We start from the raw sequence: 17718 nt of genomic DNA, 5'->3' as shown, positions 1-17718 counted from the left end.
GGCATGGTCGACCCGTAAGCATTTCATGCGGTGTTAAGTGCGTGTTCCTGTTAGTTTGCATGCGATAGCTCATTAGTGCGAGCGGTAATGCATCAATCCAATTAAGTTAGTACTTCACATATTTTGTTTATTTTGGCCTTGATAACTCCATTAACCCTCTCCACTAACCCTTGTGACTGAGGTCTATAAACGCATCCAAGTCTCTGTTTTATTCTTAATTGTTGCAACACGTTTCACAGTTTTTTGTATGAATGCCGACCCATTATCTGAACTTATTTCTGATGGAATTCCAAATCTAGGAATTACCTCTCTTGTTAGAAATTTAATTACTGTTCCTGCTCCTAGATCTGCGGATGGTACCGCCTCCACCCATCTGCTAAACCTGTCTATGATAACAAGCATGTATCTTTTGCCTTGTACACGCTTTATCATATCCACATAATCGCATACAAGATGTTTAAAGGGTCCTTCAGGTGTTGGAATATGGCCTATTGGTGTCACTATGCCTTTTCTTACATTGTATTTAGCACATACTTCACATGTGGACAAAAATTCATCCACCATTGCATATAAATAAGGAGACCAATATCCTTGCTGTTTAATTTTTCTTACTACTTCTCCCTTTGCACAATGGTCAAAACCATGTGCATCTGTAATAAGAATATTCAACAGTGAAGTAGGTGCAACAATGTGTCCTTCATGTGTATGCCAGATCTCCCATGAGTCTTTTTTAGCTCCCCTTTGTTGCCCACATTGATTGTTCATAGGGGCCTGCTTGTTGTTGAATTCGAATAATGTGATCCAATTGAGGATGAGGTTCGATAAGTACAACAGGTGCTTAATACTGCTACTTGACACCCTGAAGCTTTTTTAGCTTCTAAATCTGCTGCATTATTTCCTTGTGACATAGTCATTTCACTTTTTGTGTGCTTGACATTTGATTATTGCTAGTAGTTTTGATAGCATCGTAGCAGAAATCAATTGCCCTATTTTGTTCACTATGTTGGATGGGAGTCCCATCACTCTTTTTGAAACCTCTTTGTTTCCACACTGCTCCGAATAGAATGACATACACCATGAGCATACGCTGAATCTGTAAAAATGTTAGCAGTTTGTCCTTTTGCTAACTGACATGCAGTTGTGAGAGCTTTTAATTCTGCTAATTGAGCAGAGCAAGGCTGTACACAATGTTGTGATATCACAGATTCAAATTCTTTTTTGTTGTCTTCACTACTGAATATCCTGTATGATTCCTTCGTGATCCCTAAAGCTAGAACCATCTACAAAGTAAGTTACTTCTGCTTCGGTAATAGGTGTTGATTCTAGATCTGGTCGTAATCTAGTAAATGCCAAGGACTCATTCACACACTCATGAGGTTCTCCTTCAAAAGCCAAAGGAATTAATTCAGCTGGAATAACTGTATGGCATCTTTTAACGGTAACATCTGGATATGTGAGTAATGAGGAATAGGCTAGAATTCGAGCTTGTGTCAGAACAAATTTCTCTTGTTCAATTAATTCCACAACTTTGTGATGGGTATATATTGTTACTGGATACCCCATAGCTATTGTGGATGCTTTTTCATAAGCATAATACACTGCAGCTAAACCTGTTGGTAACATGGTGGGTATCCCTGGGCTCAGTGCTTTAAGTGGGCCAAAAGAGGTGCCGGTACTCTATTATAGCCTATTTTATTAACGGGGGATGGCGGGGGTCTGTGGTCTTGTGTGACGGGATGGGGGGGGCTTATGATATTAGACTTCGTAGCCTATATGTCACGGTTGGTAAACCGTGATCTCGGGTTGTTTACACTTTGTGGTGAATTCTGTGTGTTCTGCGTCTGCACTGATTAGTTGTGGGCGTCTCCGTTAATTGTATCAGCAACAGCTGCCACTCATTACTCATCTCCTATATATGGCTTGTCTCATGTCTTGTGTTTGTGAGATCGTTGTTTCATGTCGTTGTGTTACCCCCGTCTGGCTTTAGTGTTAGTTTGCGTTTGGATGTCTGTGTTTTTCCCTAGAACCTCATCCACTCTCCGCACGATCACTCAGCCATGGACACTTACCTTCGGCTCTATTCCCCGCAGTTCCTGTGCCACTTTCTCCTGCTGCCTCACGCCACCAAGACTTCCCACCTACACTCCACTACAGGCTGGATTTCTCACCAACCACCGTCTCCCTGGAGTGTTATCGTCCCATCGTCTTTGTGTGTCATTGTTCTACTTGTCTTCATCTCATTAAATCCTGTTAACTCGCATTTGTTTCCGGACTGTCTTTCACCAGCCGTCACACTATAATAAAAGATAATGAATTTCAAACCTTAACAAAACACATTTTTATTCAAAGATCAACCGTCTGTCATTACTCTTTAGTCTGGAACAAGAAACAGCAACATTAAAATCATGAACTCAAATGGCATTGTAAAAAAAAAAAAACAATGACTGTTGTAACAGTGCGTAAATCAGACCTTTCTGTAACACTTAACGTTAATAAGCTTAAACGAAAATAACGAAATAATTGTGTAGCGGAGTATTTTTTGTACACAGTGCTGCGAACTGTCAATCACTCCTGTACGAGTGCATCACTGTCCTCCTCACAGCTGCAGCAACTTGCACTCTCTTCATCAAGCTTTAAAACAAAAAGGGGACAAAAACATCATATTGTCTTTGTGCATAGGCTATAGATTAATTAGATAAATGAATATCAAAATTTGTGCCTAGCCGCCTACGGTATTTTTTTAGAACTTAGAAAAAAGATGCTGCAGCCAGCGGGGGCTGGCTGCTGGACGACTCAACCTCCGTGGACAGTTTTTAATGTTTATCAGACAATAAATACTCAAGATTTTGCTTTAGTATAATTTTCGGGACAATTAGGGCCAGATTCGGGAGTCGGGACAACAGTTTAGATTTCGGGGCTGTCCCGAATTTTTCGGGACGTCTGGTCACCCTACCTGAAAGAGCTGCATTACTTCATTAGCTTGAGTCTGACCTGCAGTGATATCATTCAGACTTGGTGAGGTGTCAGTCAGCGAGTTTCAAACACTTTCTCCGGCCACGTTGAGTTGTTGACACTTAACAGTGGGAAAAGCGACACATGCGCTATTCTCCTGGATAACTTGAGGGTGAATGGGTAATTGAGTATTGTACTTTCTGCTCTCAGTGGGATGATTTATGAAGCTTGCATTAAATCAGCAGTGCAGGTAAAAGATTAAGTCCTCTATTAAAACAGATGTCCAAATGAGCGTACCGGTACGCTAAAAGCACGTTCTGGGCGTACGGAGAGGTGGCGGTACGCTCAAGAGCTATATTTGGAAGTGGCGGTGCGTACCGGCCCACTTAAAGCACTGCCTGGGCTACATTGTCTAACTTTGTTCTGTAGTATGCTATAGGCTGTTTGTTCCTCCCACTACAGGTCTCTTGCATTAATACAGTTGATGCATAACCATCATCTCTTATTTGCCACATATAGACTAAACATTTTATCATATTCTGCCATTCCCAGGGCAGGGGCCTGTTGTAATTCTTTTTTATTGTTTCAAATGCTAGTAAGGCATCTGTGTTCCATTTTAATGGATTGCTTAAATGTTGTAATCCTGCTTGTTTCATCATTTCTCTCAAAGGCCCTGTCTTTACTGCATAGTCTTCTATCCAGTCGGCACTAAAGCCAGTCATTCCTAGAAAAGTCATCATTCGTCCTACTGTCTGAGGTAACGGTGTTTTACTTATACCTTCTAACTGAGCTGGAGCTATAGCTCGTGTACCAAATGCAATTAATCTTCCCAAGTATTCCACTTGAGGCTGGCAATACTGCAATTTGTTTTTAGACGCCTTGTTTCCTCCTTGTGCTAATTTTGTCAACACCTTAATTGAGTCTTTGTGACATTGTTCTAGTGAGGTAGAACAGATAATTAAATCATCCATGTATTGTAATAGTGTACCGTCTATTACGAGGTCTTCTAAATCAGCCTTAAGAATCTTGTTGAATATGTGTGGAGAATGTTTATATCCCTGAGGAATTCTAGAATATGTATATTGCTTATTTGCATGTGTAAATGCAAATAAATGTCTACTCTCTTCTGCACTGAAGTAGGCAGAGCAAAGATCAATTACAGTAAAGTATTTGGCATCAGGAGGGACATTTGTCTGTAAAGTGTGCGGGTTTGGTACCTCAGCTGGCATATCTTCCGTTATTTCATTTATTGTTCGTAAATCATGAACAAGTCGCCATCTATTTTTGTCTGATTTGATTACAGGCATAATTGGAGTGTTACAGTAACTAGTAGTTCCTATTAATACCCCTGCCCTACCAACTGCTTACACACAAAATTATTGTAGCACAATTTCTAAAACCTGAGACTCAAACACCAGAACCACACACTAAATCTGCAAAACCATACACACATTTTTGGCCTTATACTCAGTTTTCAATTTCGTTAAACACTTTTTGCAAAACACAACACACAATTTCCTATGCAACACACAAAAATCTGACAGGAAGTTTCTTGATTTCCTTTTATAAACACAACCAATCAAAATGGCACACTAATTCATCAGTGCCTCACAATAACTCCGCACATGTGCAAACACTTGTTGCTTTACTTAACAACAACCAATCATAACTTTAGTAGTGGCCTATAAATAGGTCAAAGGTCAAGTAATAGGTTTTGGACAATGGATGCAAACAATGCAGACAGAGGAAGAGGAGTTGGAGGGAGAGCCAGAGGACGAGTTCTACTAAGAAGAGTTGGAAGGGGAGCAAGGGGAGGAAGAGGACGAGTCCGAAATGGAGGAGGACAAGGAACAAGAAGAGTGGTCTCGAATGAGATTATAGCTACAGTAGTCAAACATGTGATAAACCATGATTTAACAATGAGAGAGGCTGGACTGAGAGTCCAGCTTAATTTGAGTTGATTTACTGTGGCAGGTGTAATTCGAACCTTTAGAAATGAGAACCGGTATGTAACAATCTAATGTAATGTCATGTTCTAATGTACACATAATGGCTTTTTTACCATAACAAACAATAGGCCTATACTATAATAAATATATTTTACTGTAGTACCCTTGCATTCATTTACCACAGTGCATTGCATTGGTCACAGTTTGGTAAGGTATCAAGAGAGAATATAGCATGTGACGTGGATGAAGTATTGTGGCCAGACCCAGCCCGGAGGAGAGATGGAGCCTAGATACACCCAACCATCTCCACATGCAAGCACACACATTATGTTTGGTTTACGTAACACTACATGCTATAACATTACATATTTTTGATGTGTTTTTTCTTTTCTTTTCAAAATGTGTACACTAATACTACGTTTACTTTTTGGATGCAAAGAGCAAAAAAATAAAAACATAAAAAGTTTGGTTTCAATTTTGCTTTTGTTTGTATATATTATATATTCAACAGCTCTCTCTCAATTACATTCAATCATGTACATGTGAGCTTTTAAAAGAAGAGCTTTAGGTTTTGAATAACAGTGTTTATATGACATAATCAATTGGAGTGTTTCAGTAACAACACCCGGTTGTGTTGATCATCGGTCAGCTCAAAAGCGGTTGTCCACTCTGCTACTCTTGTCCAGTCCCATCTGGGGTGCCAAATCTGTGGTGTCTTTTGATGGTTCTCAGAAGAATCACACTCAGTCAGGGATTTTTCTCTCAGAAGAAAATACTTTATTTTAAGCAAAACAAAGCCGAGAGTTCCTATCTATTGCCTGTAAGCAACAAGTTAATCAGGACTAATAACACTGCTTAGCAACTACCCTGAAATGTTAATTAGCATCCAACCTAATGTATCGTAATTCCTCAAATAAATAAGAGGCCAGGCCTCATAGAGTGGCCGGAATGCAGAATAAAGCAGAATGACACACAGCATCTGAACCGAACTGATTCTTTTGATGATTGATTCTGAACTGATTCTGTGCAATGTTACGATCTCTGTCCACTGGAACGCTATCGCTTTTAATTTGAAATGGGTTATTTAAAACAATAACTTATCAAACAGATGGGATTAGAAATAAAGGCCTACCTCTAATAAAAATCTGCTCCAAATAAAAGCCTGTTACCTTCTGCAGTTCAGGTAAATAAAGGCCCCGGCTTTTATAATTGATAATTATGAACTGGGTAGTTACTCAACTACAAACATTTACCAAGGGGCCTGTCCCATTCCCCACAGTATGCAGTCTCGGACATTAGACGGTGCACGCATGCAACAGGAAGGAAGTGTGCAAGACTGTCTCAAGCCTGAAAAATGCCATAGCTCTGTACCTGTCTAAAACACACTAAATCCATGCTATCTTTAATATCACTTCTTTTGAGGCTAAAAGTATATCCCATCATTCATCATATTCTGGAACTCACATAGCATCAAAATACTCTTCCCCAAAATGATTTTTTTTTTCATTAATCACTTAAAATTATTTCAATTTAGTTTTGTTTTTTACATTTACATTATATTTAAATTTGGTTATTTAGCAGATGCTTTTATCTAAAGCAACTTACAAATGAGGACAAAAAGCTATCAGGACAGGCACCCCTTCTGAGAGATGGTCATGTATCATTATTATTCCCTTAAGAAAATTAACAACGGTTTTATTGTAAGTGTAGGAAGTTTTTTTTTTTTTTTGGCATACTGATAATCTTTTGTACAACCACAGTTTTTCTACAAATACCATAGTTAAACTATCATTAAAACCATGGTTAAATTGTGGTAACCATGGTTTAACTAGTAACCGTTTTTTTATTTTTTGTAGTTGAATCATGGTTCATTTTCTAAGGGTTCCAGTAGTAGTAGTTGTTGTTGTTATTATTATTGCGCTTTTTTATGTGTAGTTGTCAATAAATGAATAACTTAAATAACCCAAATACCTTAATTACTGAGAGAAACAAGGTCTGCTTTACAGTGACAGTGAGATCTACGTTTCTTATTAATATTCATGACTTGAGCCTTATCCATAGTAGGTTTCGTCGATTCACTTCCTGTAAGTTTGGAGTGGTACTCCACCCTCAGAGCGTGAGTTATGTGGAAGATAATAATAGAAATAGGGCAGGGTCCAGCAGACAAACGTGCTTCAACCGAGAGCAATTTATCAGTTTCGCAATTTAATGACATAAACAAGAACGACAGGACTGAAGAAACGCGTTTGATGTCTCGTAGTGAAACGGCTTGATACGATGCACACGGAGCTTAAAGATCAACAGAACTGCGCTACTTCAGAAACTACTATACGCTCCGATAAATGAGCGTAAGTTCTTCGGAAACGCTTTTTTTTCGGACATCGATTAATTTTCGGGAATGTGATATCCTTTCTTCGAGTCGTGACGAGCGTGTGTGTGATCAGTCCTTGATCTATGCAGTTATAACATTCTTTTTTTTTTTTTTTGGTCCAAACCTATATGCTGCTAAGTGGATTTTTACATTCTCATATAAAAATGAAAAGATAATCATATTTATTGTAGGTTACCGGTGCTGATGACACCACATCACTATTATTTGCTCGTTTGATGCCACTACCAGGAATGGCAGCTATGGAGTGTGCCGGTTGAGAAGCTGTACTATTTGGGTTGGGGTCATTTAACAAACAGATGAAAAATGTATTCAGATCTGGAGGCCATTTCTCTTTCCGTACCCTCTCTCTGCCAACCCCGAGAAATTATGGGAGGGAGCATCACTGGAGAATCCAGTGGCCGTGTGAATCCTGGTGCTGGGACCTTCTGGCAGGACCCCTCCAGCTGCAAGAGTGCCAACCCTCGGGTGATCAGTTTGCCCTCAGACAGTGGGAACTTGTTGACCATGGGTAAATGTAAGGACCGAGCTGTGCGAGTGGCCTACGTGAGGAACTCTGAGACAAGCCAACCTCTCAGCCCAGAGAACATGGCTTTACAGTGTCTGAAGGATGCTTGTGACATTGTGGGGTTTAAACTAGATATAATCCCCTTTGGGAAGTTGGACTTTGGTGAAACCTCAGTTCTTGATCATTTTTACAATGCAGGTAAGTCTACTGACAGAATTTTGGGAATGTCCTGCCAATAAATGTGAATGTAATTTGCTGAATTGGCACAAATATTGCTGTGAACAATTTGTTGACAACTCACATGCTCAGTAGACACATCCTTTTATTGTTTATTAGGTCTGTTTTTTTTTTTTTTTATCTGGTTTCTTTTCTCCAAGAAAGTTTTTAGAATGGAGTGGGAGATTGATACCATCAATATCACATGCACACAACCCAGGGTGGAGTTCAGTGTCTTTAACCTCATTTCCACTAGAAATGACTAGCATTTAGAGGCATTCAAACTTGAATGGAAATTAAGTTTTGTGTGCTAGCTGGAAAATGAATGTAAACTGTTGAGCAGCAGCAAAACCAGAGAGGCACAGTCTTGTTCGGATGTTTAAAAAATTAACCGTGTCAGTATAATCAGAGCTCTACGCATTTCCTTACAAAGTGTAATAGCAAATTTCCTTACCTGAACACCTGTTTATTTTTCATTGCAAAACTGTCCTCTTCCATGAGGTCATAACATGCAGTGACAAAACACTCAATTTGGGGTAATTTGACTGAATCATTTCACAGCTAGTGAGAATCCCTGAAATGACCAAATAACAACCATAACTGCTGTATAATTGAATGTAAAATAGAATGATAAAAAAAGATAAATTTGGTAGTTTACTTTTAATGAGTAATCATTAAAATCACTCAGTGTCTTGCCATATCAGTACTTGCACGTTGATGAATTTTGCCATATAAGCGCTACTGTGCCTACATCTACACTTTGTGGTTATATTTACACCAGTGGACTTTAACTTTAGGCTGAGGGCCTTTTATGTATGAAGATTTATTTATTATTACTTTTAAGATTTGGAGTCAATTCACCTTTATTTGTATTGTCCTTAACCCAATACTAATTGTGTCATAGCAACAAAGTTTAAAGTTTGGAGTTTAACTGTCTTGTCTCTAAAAAGAAGAATTTCTTTTCTTTACACCTTTTCTCCTAAAGATTTAACATTGTGATTTGGGCGAATGGCATGTTATGTGATCTACAGGTGAATCTCAATAAATTAGAATGTTGTGGAAAGGTTCATTTATTTTAGTAATTCAACTCAAATTGTGTAATAAATAAATTAAATGCACACAGACTATTAAGTATTTTTAAACCACTTGGTAGCAGTCCAGTTCTTCTTTTCCTTAGCCCAGGAAAGATGCCTCTGGTGTTGTCTGTGGTTCAGGAGTGGCTTAACAAGAGGAATACGACAACTGTAGCCTAATTCCTTGACCCATCTGTGTGTGGTGGCTCTTGATGCCTTGACCCCAGCCTCAGTCTATTGCTTGTGAAGATCACTCAAATTCTTGAATTGATTTTGCTTGACAATCCTCATAAGTTAGCAGTTCTCTCGGTTGCTTGTGCATCTTCTTTTTCTTCCACACTTTTTCCTATTAACATGCTTGGATACAGCACTCTGTGAACAGCCAGCTTCTTTGACAATGAATGTTTGTGGCTTACCCTCCTTGTGAATGGAGTCAATGATTGTCTTATTTAATACACAAGTTTTACAATTCAAATTGAATTACTGAAATAAATTAACTTTTCCATGCCATTCAAATTTAGTGAGATGCAGCTGTAGTTCCTTTTGGAAGTTATATCAAAGACAGACTCTCTGAAAGAGACTTTTTTTGTTACTGCCTGGAGTTTGGCCCACAGCACTGTTCTTCCTCCATCATTTGTGATAAGGGTTTGAGGTGTGCTTTGCTTTCTCTGCACATAATTCTATATGTTTCACCATAGTTTTGTCCTATTCATCATAGAATGCTGTTTCAGCCATGTGGTCTTTAGGTTTAAAACGTGAAAACGGTTATTTCCTGTGTGGTAACCTCACACAGCTCTTGCTAAGTCGCTGTGTTATTTTGGATGCTGAGATGTTATCATGTCATCAATACTTAGCTGGAGTCATGGTTTTGTAGCATGTACAAGTTTCATAAACTTGTACTATGTCTGTAGTTGTGTACTAATGATTCCTTTAGAAATCCTGATAGAACCTTATCCAGTTTTGTGCACTTCACTAAGCTTTTTGAGCTTACCAAACCTGCACTTAATTGACTTCAACTTCGTTTCGACTTTCTTCCTTCTGTGAAACGCATGAAAAATTTTGACAAATTTGTCTATACAAAGACAGTATGTTGTGACCGGGGGTTGTAAAGCTCTGATAGGACAGAAATTCACCTTAAAAGAAGTACATTTTTTCATACAACTCTTCTTATACACCCAGGTTTTCTGAAGCCATACAACAGCAATTGAGTAAGATTCAGTGGTTCACAAAGGTGAAATCCAAATAATTAGCTTATCAGGCTGGCAAAATGCAAACTTATGAAGTGGCAGTTACATTTTTTATACAATGTTTGACATAATTTTGAGATTATCGCGTGAGCTGGTCATTGTCTTATTTGTCATACTTAATTTGCTTTTTATATGCTACACTATATCAAACTTATTCTGTGCATCAGCCACCCTGCTGTTTAACTTCTAGTGTTAGACTTCTCGAGTTTTTTATTTTTTATTTTTTATGGAATTCCCAAGTTAAAACAGACAAAGTGAAGAAAAAGCATGCTGTAAACGAGTTTGTTGTAGGGATGTAAAATATAGATTTTTTTTTCATGATAGATCATAGTTTAAATTAACGATCAATTAATCGATTAATCGTTAACCATAATGCTGCAAAATGTGTCTATTGCATGCACGCAGTCACCAGCATGACAGGATGTGCAAAAGCCACACACACATATAGAAACACACACACAACGCTTTTCCACTTGAATTAATGGGGTTTTAGTCTGAATAATATGCTAGTAGCAGGATTATAAAATGAATAGGTGTGATTATGATCATTTGATAAAATGAAGAGAGTGTGACGTCAGGTAGCATGGTTGAATCAACGTTGAATTAACTTTTGATTTTGCAAATTGGATCAATGTTGAAATCACGACATGATTCACCGCTGAAATCGCTTGGATTAACGTTGAATGAGGTGTTGATTTTAAAAAGTTTATCGACGTTCATAACTCAACATTGTTTCACCGTCGTACCATGCACAATGTATAAATACACAATTGTATGATCAATTAGATCCTAGTTTGCATTTAGATCAACACTGTACATGATAAAGGCTAAAAATCAAATGACTGGCAGCAATGGCTTTACAATCAACTTCAATAAACTACCACATGCTCAAAATTGTAAAACAGCAGTTTTATTTTGGAAACATACTGTACAAAACAGATAAAAATATTCCCAAACTTTATTTTGCAGAGTATGCATGGACGTATAGTTAAAACATGTAGAATAACAATTCAAATTCAATAATATTTAAAGGTTTTTGTCAAATAATTTGGAATATTTTTGCATATAAATGCGTATTTGTTGCAGCACTTGCAAGAGAAACCCTTGTACCTTTATGACTGAAACCAGTTGATCTTTTATTTTGGTAATGTGTCTCATTACAAGAAATGTGTACATTGGTGCAGCTGAAATTTGCTGAACAGTTTGAGAAGGGAACCTTCAACCAGGGACGCTGTAACAGGAGGGAAGATTAGGACAATTCCCAGAGCCCAACGTTTAAACTGTGTGGAATGCAGAATGTGAATTCCACGGAAGGGGACTCTGAAAACACTACTTTTGAATAATTTGTTAATATTGTAAACTTTCATCTGAATTCATTAAATAAGTGTTTAATGAATAGTGTTGTGCACTTTGTTTCCAACCCCCGTTATTGAACTAAAAAATGAAAATATTGTGTGATTTATTTTGTTTTCAGTTAAATGTATTTGAATATATCAAAGTTGATATTTTATAAGGATTTATTTTTTGTGTTTTAGTTTCAGAAAGTGCATAAGTGGGAGAGAGTGGAGGGGATGGCGTCAGAAAGGACCTTGTGCTGGGACTCTTTCAAAGATCACCCGAAGCACAACCACACTATATGCACAAGGCTGTTGGGTCTAACACTTTAGAGTCCCCTTCCGTGGAATTCACATTCTGCATTCCACACAGTTTAAACATTGGACTCTGGGAATTGTCCTTATCTTCCCTCCTGTTACAGCGTCCCTGGTTGAAGGTTCCTTTATCAAATTGTTCAGCAAATTTTCACTACACCACTGTACACATCTCTTGTAATGAGACACATTACCAAAATAAAAGATCAACTGGTTTCAGTCATAAAGGTACAAGGGTTTCTCTTGCAAGTGCTGCAACAAATACGCATTTATATGCAAAAATATTCCAAATTATTTGACAAAAACCTTTAAATATTATTGAATTTGAATTGTTATTCTACATGTTTTAACTATACATCCATGCATACTCTGCAAAATAAAGTTTGGGATTATTTTTATCTGTTTTGTACAGTATGTTTTCAAAATAAAACTGTTTTACAATTTTGAGCATGTGGTAGTTTATTGAAGTTGATTGTAAAGCCATTGCTGCCAGTCATTTGATTTTTAGCCTTTATCATGTACAGTGTTGATCTAAATGCAAACTAGGATCTAATTGAACTAGGGATGTCAACGATTAATCGACGATCGATTAATTGTCGATAAATATTTTAATCGATAAACCTTATCGATTTAGCATGATCACCATTAACGTGCATAGTTTGAGACGTAGGCGGCTAGTGGTTTGCCAACCGCCAAAAGAGGACGATGCACGTGGCTTATGCCAAAACATGTAAAGTAGCTACAGCAGTTGAGAAGGAAAATGAAGCGAGCACGCAAGAGTTTTGTTTGGGATCATTTTATTTCAAATGGTGATAATGTTAATTGGTGGAAAGCGAATGCCACCAGGTTTCCCAGGTTGTCTAAGCTGGCAAAGGGCTATTTATGCATACCAGGAACATCTGTACCATCAGAACGCGTGTTCTCAGTACCTGGCCTGACGGTCAACATACTTCGCACAAGACTAACTCTGGAACATGTTAACATGCTGATCTTTTTGAAAAAAAAAAACAGTGATGTGCACTTCAGGTAGCTATGCTGTGCTGTAATCTTCTTGTGCACACGAAGTTTGTATAATTGCGTTAAAGTTAACATTAATGCTATAGGCTACATAAAATTGTTAATAAATTAAAATGTGTTCTTTTAAATGTTTAAAGCTAAAAGTGTTGCACAGTTAACACATTAAATGTGCTTGAAAATAGAAATTAAGACGATTTCTGAAATTTCTGAATACGTTTTAAAAGTTCCAAAATGGATGCAGCAAACGTTTTTTTTAAGGAAAGTGTTTCAGAGTTACACAAATGTCTAGGCATTTTAAATTAATTAAAAAAATAGATGTTTCACGTTGAACGTTTAATGCATCAAATGTTTATTTTTTTATAATGTTTAAAACAAAAATTGTTTATTGCTTTAAATGTTATGAAATGTTATAAAAATAAATAAAACTCCACATTAATGTCGCAAAGTTCACGGAATGACATGGGTTGCTTTACATATTTTTTAAAACGAAAGTGTTGAAACGTTCACACAATAAATGTGATGGAATGGGGAAATTTAGATTATTTTAATGCATCAAATGTGTTAAATTATTTGTTTTGTAAGTGTAAGTGTAAATGGGCACAAAATAAATATGTAGGAACTGTGTTTTAGAAGTAACATTACAAACTGTCAAATATTTTTTGTTTTTTTTGTTTTGTTTTTCGGAAAAAGACAGCAAATAAAAAGTTTTATTTGAAAAAGAAACCAGTCTGTTTTGCCATTCAATTAACATTAGAGGAAAAGAAAATTAATAACAGATCGTTAGTTTTTCGAAATAGATTAGCATATAATTTAACTTAACTGGTACATTTAGCTCATAAACAAGTAATATATAAGTATTAAAATGTTATCCATGTGAGGTAAGTAAATCTAAATTTCAAGACTGCTGAATTGGCTTAATAACTAATGGCATATAGGCCTTTAACACGTAATGGGCATTCACGAGTAGATGGTTTTTTTTCGCATTCTCCGGATTTTCCTTGATATGCACAATATCCTATGCACATTTGGAAAGAAAATAACACCGTAACAAAAACATGGACGCACGCCCGCTACGTTTTCCGCTCTATGCACTAGGTGCTAACCGCCCGAACAAGCGCTCTGTTAATATTCCGCTGACGCTCGCCGAAAACCAGTTCCAGCTCCGACATAAAGTTTTTCTAGTAGGCCTAATTGTTTACTGTTTGTACCAAAATTCTTGTATAATTGTCTAAAATGATGCATGCTGATAAATAGCAATTATTATGTTTCAAAACTAATTTTTTAAATTCTTCTTAATTTTATTAATTAAAATGTATTAAATATATTAATCTATCCTGAGCAAACATTCCTAAAATGCAAAAACTGAAAAAGTATATTTGATTTTTATTCACTTTATTTCCGTGAAAATAGCTGCCGTTGTTGTGCAATAGAATATTAAAAATAGGCTCATTAAAACACAAACGCACACACACACACACGAGATGAAATGTTCGTAGATCTTTACAAAATACACATGGATTATAAAGCATGTGAAAAGCACACTCAAGATAAAATGCACTTAGAACGCTTGGATTATGAACTGGGTTGAGCGAGCGGATGCCAGAATGCATCTGAGACAGCGTTATATTAGTCATTGTATTTGAATTAAATAATTATATTAAATGATCAATAGATTCATTTTATAATCCTACTAGCCTTTTATTTACAGTAAAAACCCTTTCCTTTGTGGGAGGACGCTTGCGTTTTTAGTGTCATTGCACACCAATTCATGCGATAACTATTGTAGATGCATCTTGCAGTATGAAGGTTAACGATTAATCGATTAATTGATCGTTAATTTAAACGACGATCGATCATGAGAATTTGTCGAAATTGACATCCCTAAATTGAACGTACAATTGTGTATTTATACATTGTGCATGGTACGACGGTGAAACAATGCTGTGTTATGAACGTCGATTCACTTTTTAAAATCAACACCTCTTTCAACGTTAATCCAAGGTCTCCAGAACGACTGTAATTTAACCCGTGATGAAGGTAAGACGGTGAAACCGCATCGCGATTTTAACGGTGAATCAATGTCGCGATTTCAATGTTGATCCAATTTGCAAAATCGAAAGGTAATTCAACGTTGATTCAACCCTGTTACCTGACGTTGTTTCAATGTTGAATCAACGTTGAAATGCCGGCTGGGTCTTCATATGAGCAAAAACATCATCTGTCTACCAGTTCACTCTGTTGATATGCCAGTCTATTTAAACTGACTAGTGTAACCTTTTAGATGTTAAGTTGACTGTATTTTATTTTGATAATGAACAGACTGCGATGTAAGTTTGAATCGCTAGAATATACGTGTGTGCCAGGCACCGGCGCGATCGACAGCTGAGACACAAAAATAATAATAATTAAAACCTTTTTTTCACAAAAGTGTTTACTTTCATTTGTGCACACACACTATAAAAACAGATGATTTGTGCTTTTATAGGTTTAGGAAAAAGATAGATCGTGACCATGCCTTTGGATGCCGTTCGAGATATAGCCTTCATTTATGTGGCTTTCTGGTTTGCCGGTTACTTTTCTTCAATCTTGACAGTCTAACCTTCTAATTTTGCAGGTTTATTTTATTATCTTTCACTTTTTATCTCATCCCTTACTGTGTGTGGTAAACATGGGAAGGGAAATTAAAGATTTCATGAATTAAGAATTTGTTCAATTTATTCATTTGTTCCCTTATTTCAGTTAAACTTTGGGGTTATTTAGGGAACAAAATTAATGAAACATGGACAATTGCCACAAATTAATAAGTCATAGGAACAAATTAACAAGTTGTAGGAATGAACAGATATATCTGCAGCCCTGGAAAGCACAGTTATCTGATGAAATGACTTAGTTACTACATTTCTATTGCTTTTCATGTTGAATAACTTTTGTGTTGTTTCTATTTTAATGTACTTTTAAAATTTAAATCACATTAAAAGCTTAATTAGTACATTTTGAAGTAATGATGATGCATTATACGATCACAGTCACTCACAGCCGCTCGCACGTGTTTTGCGCATGAGCCGCACGGGGCCCAACATTAAATTGGTTTACAGACCATCGTCAGCCTTAATCGATTGCATCTCTTATCGACAATTAATCGATCATAGATTAATCATTGTCATTTGCATACTTTAAGATGCTTGTTTTTTTGGTCTATAGACATATCTTTATTTTTATTTTACACATTATTTTTATTTTATACGTTTTGATGAGTGCATACAGTCCACACACAGTACATAATTTGAGTCTGCATGTTTTATCTATGATCAAAGGTAGCATGTTTTACATACTTGTAGCATTTTTAAAAGGCTTAAACATGTTTTAACCGTGGATGCGTAGGAGGGTACTTGTACTCTTTGAGTTTTTAAAGAAATAGTGGTTTGTAGTGGAACATAATCTTATCAAAGTTTTTTTTTTCTTTCTCTGATTACAAGAAAGCATTCATTCCTCTTGTGTATTATGCTTATCGCTGCATGGGCTGGTCATCAGATAGAAGTCTCCTTTTATTTATTTATGAGAGAGTAGCATGTCTAAATTCAATAATATTTGTAAAACCGATGAAGTCACTTTACTATCCCATGAGGCCACAGGAGAGGAGTTGTCAATCACAGTGACTTGATGCATCTGTTCTTTGCTGTATAATGTACTGTATACTTTTTGGTGATTTTTGAATTAAAAAAAAAATTGACAAAAGAAAATGTGACAAAAGCTCATGCCATGTGATGATCTCAAAATAATGTCAAGCGTTAGATGAAACACTGGCCTTTTTTGCAATTTGCAGGCCTGATTGGCTTATTATCATAATGACAATAACAACATGATAATATTGTTCATCCAGATTATCTGTATGCTGTGTAGAACACACTTTTTAACAGTACCTACTCAATGTACAGTATGTTTTTTACCTTTGTTAAAAGGTAATTGTTTTTCCATTGAACAAAAAAAAAATGCCTGAAAAAAAAAAATATTTTTCATGTGAAAATTAGACATGGCTATGCCTTACAAGTGAGCTGTGTTGTTTTTATATATTCATCACTGCTTGGTGTGAAAAGTCAACTATAGGTAGACTTTAACAATTCGTTGGATTAACTGCACTATAGGAACTAGCTTATATAAAAGGTAGTATAACAGGAACTACCTCTTCATCCAAACAATCAAAAGGGACTATATTTGTAAACTAGTTATTATAAATATGTTATCAAGATGCTAAGTAGCTGTAGAGAGATTTTGTTTCAGGTGTCATTCTCATTTCTTGCACTCTGCTGAACTCAGTAAATGGCACATGCAGTAGGTGGACAGCCTAAAGGCCCTTTTTACTGCCGCACGTACCGCCGTCTGTAAAGTGCATTTGCAGCTTTTGACCACTGAGTGGTGCTTTAACCACAAGTTATCAAACAAGCGCATCAAAGCACATTTTCACAAATTTTCACGTCAGTATTGCCTCGCTGATGTGTTACATTTGACTGCTTCAGTCACGGAAAATTAAAGAAAAACACTATAGTTAAAATATTTAATATATTTAATATGTAATATTCACAGATGAACGTTTGGTACTTATGAAGTTATGTGCATTTCTTAGAATGAATTCAAGCAGGATAAATGTCAATCTTGTGCCTTAGCCTGTGCTTATATTTTCTCTAAGCTACATGGTATTAAACCATATTTAATATTTTATG

At 36.5% G+C, this 17718-nt stretch overlaps 1 protein-coding gene across 2 annotated transcripts in view; it reads left to right on the top strand.

Annotated features, from left to right (window-relative positions):
- Window positions 1-6989: 6989 nt before the first annotated feature.
- Window positions 6990-17718, top strand: part of LOC113063497 (mitogen-activated protein kinase kinase kinase 5-like) — a 78512-nt gene continuing 67783 nt past the window's right edge. For both annotated transcript variants that reach the window (XR_003278695.1, XM_026233947.1), the window contains exon 1: window positions 6990-7996. Coding sequence is in view for 1 of the 2 variants with exons in the window: in XM_026233947.1 (XP_026089732.1) it covers window positions 7597-7996 (400 nt within the window). In the remaining variant the exon portion in view is untranslated. The remainder of the gene's footprint in view (window positions 7997-17718) is intronic.

Source organism: Carassius auratus, chromosome 45 (assembly GCF_003368295.1).
Source record: "Carassius auratus strain Wakin chromosome 45, ASM336829v1, whole genome shotgun sequence".
NCBI lineage: Eukaryota > Metazoa > Chordata > Actinopteri > Cypriniformes > Cyprinidae > Carassius > Carassius auratus.
Note: the sequence above shows the minus strand (reverse complement) of the source record. Positions and strands in the feature narration are given on the sequence as shown.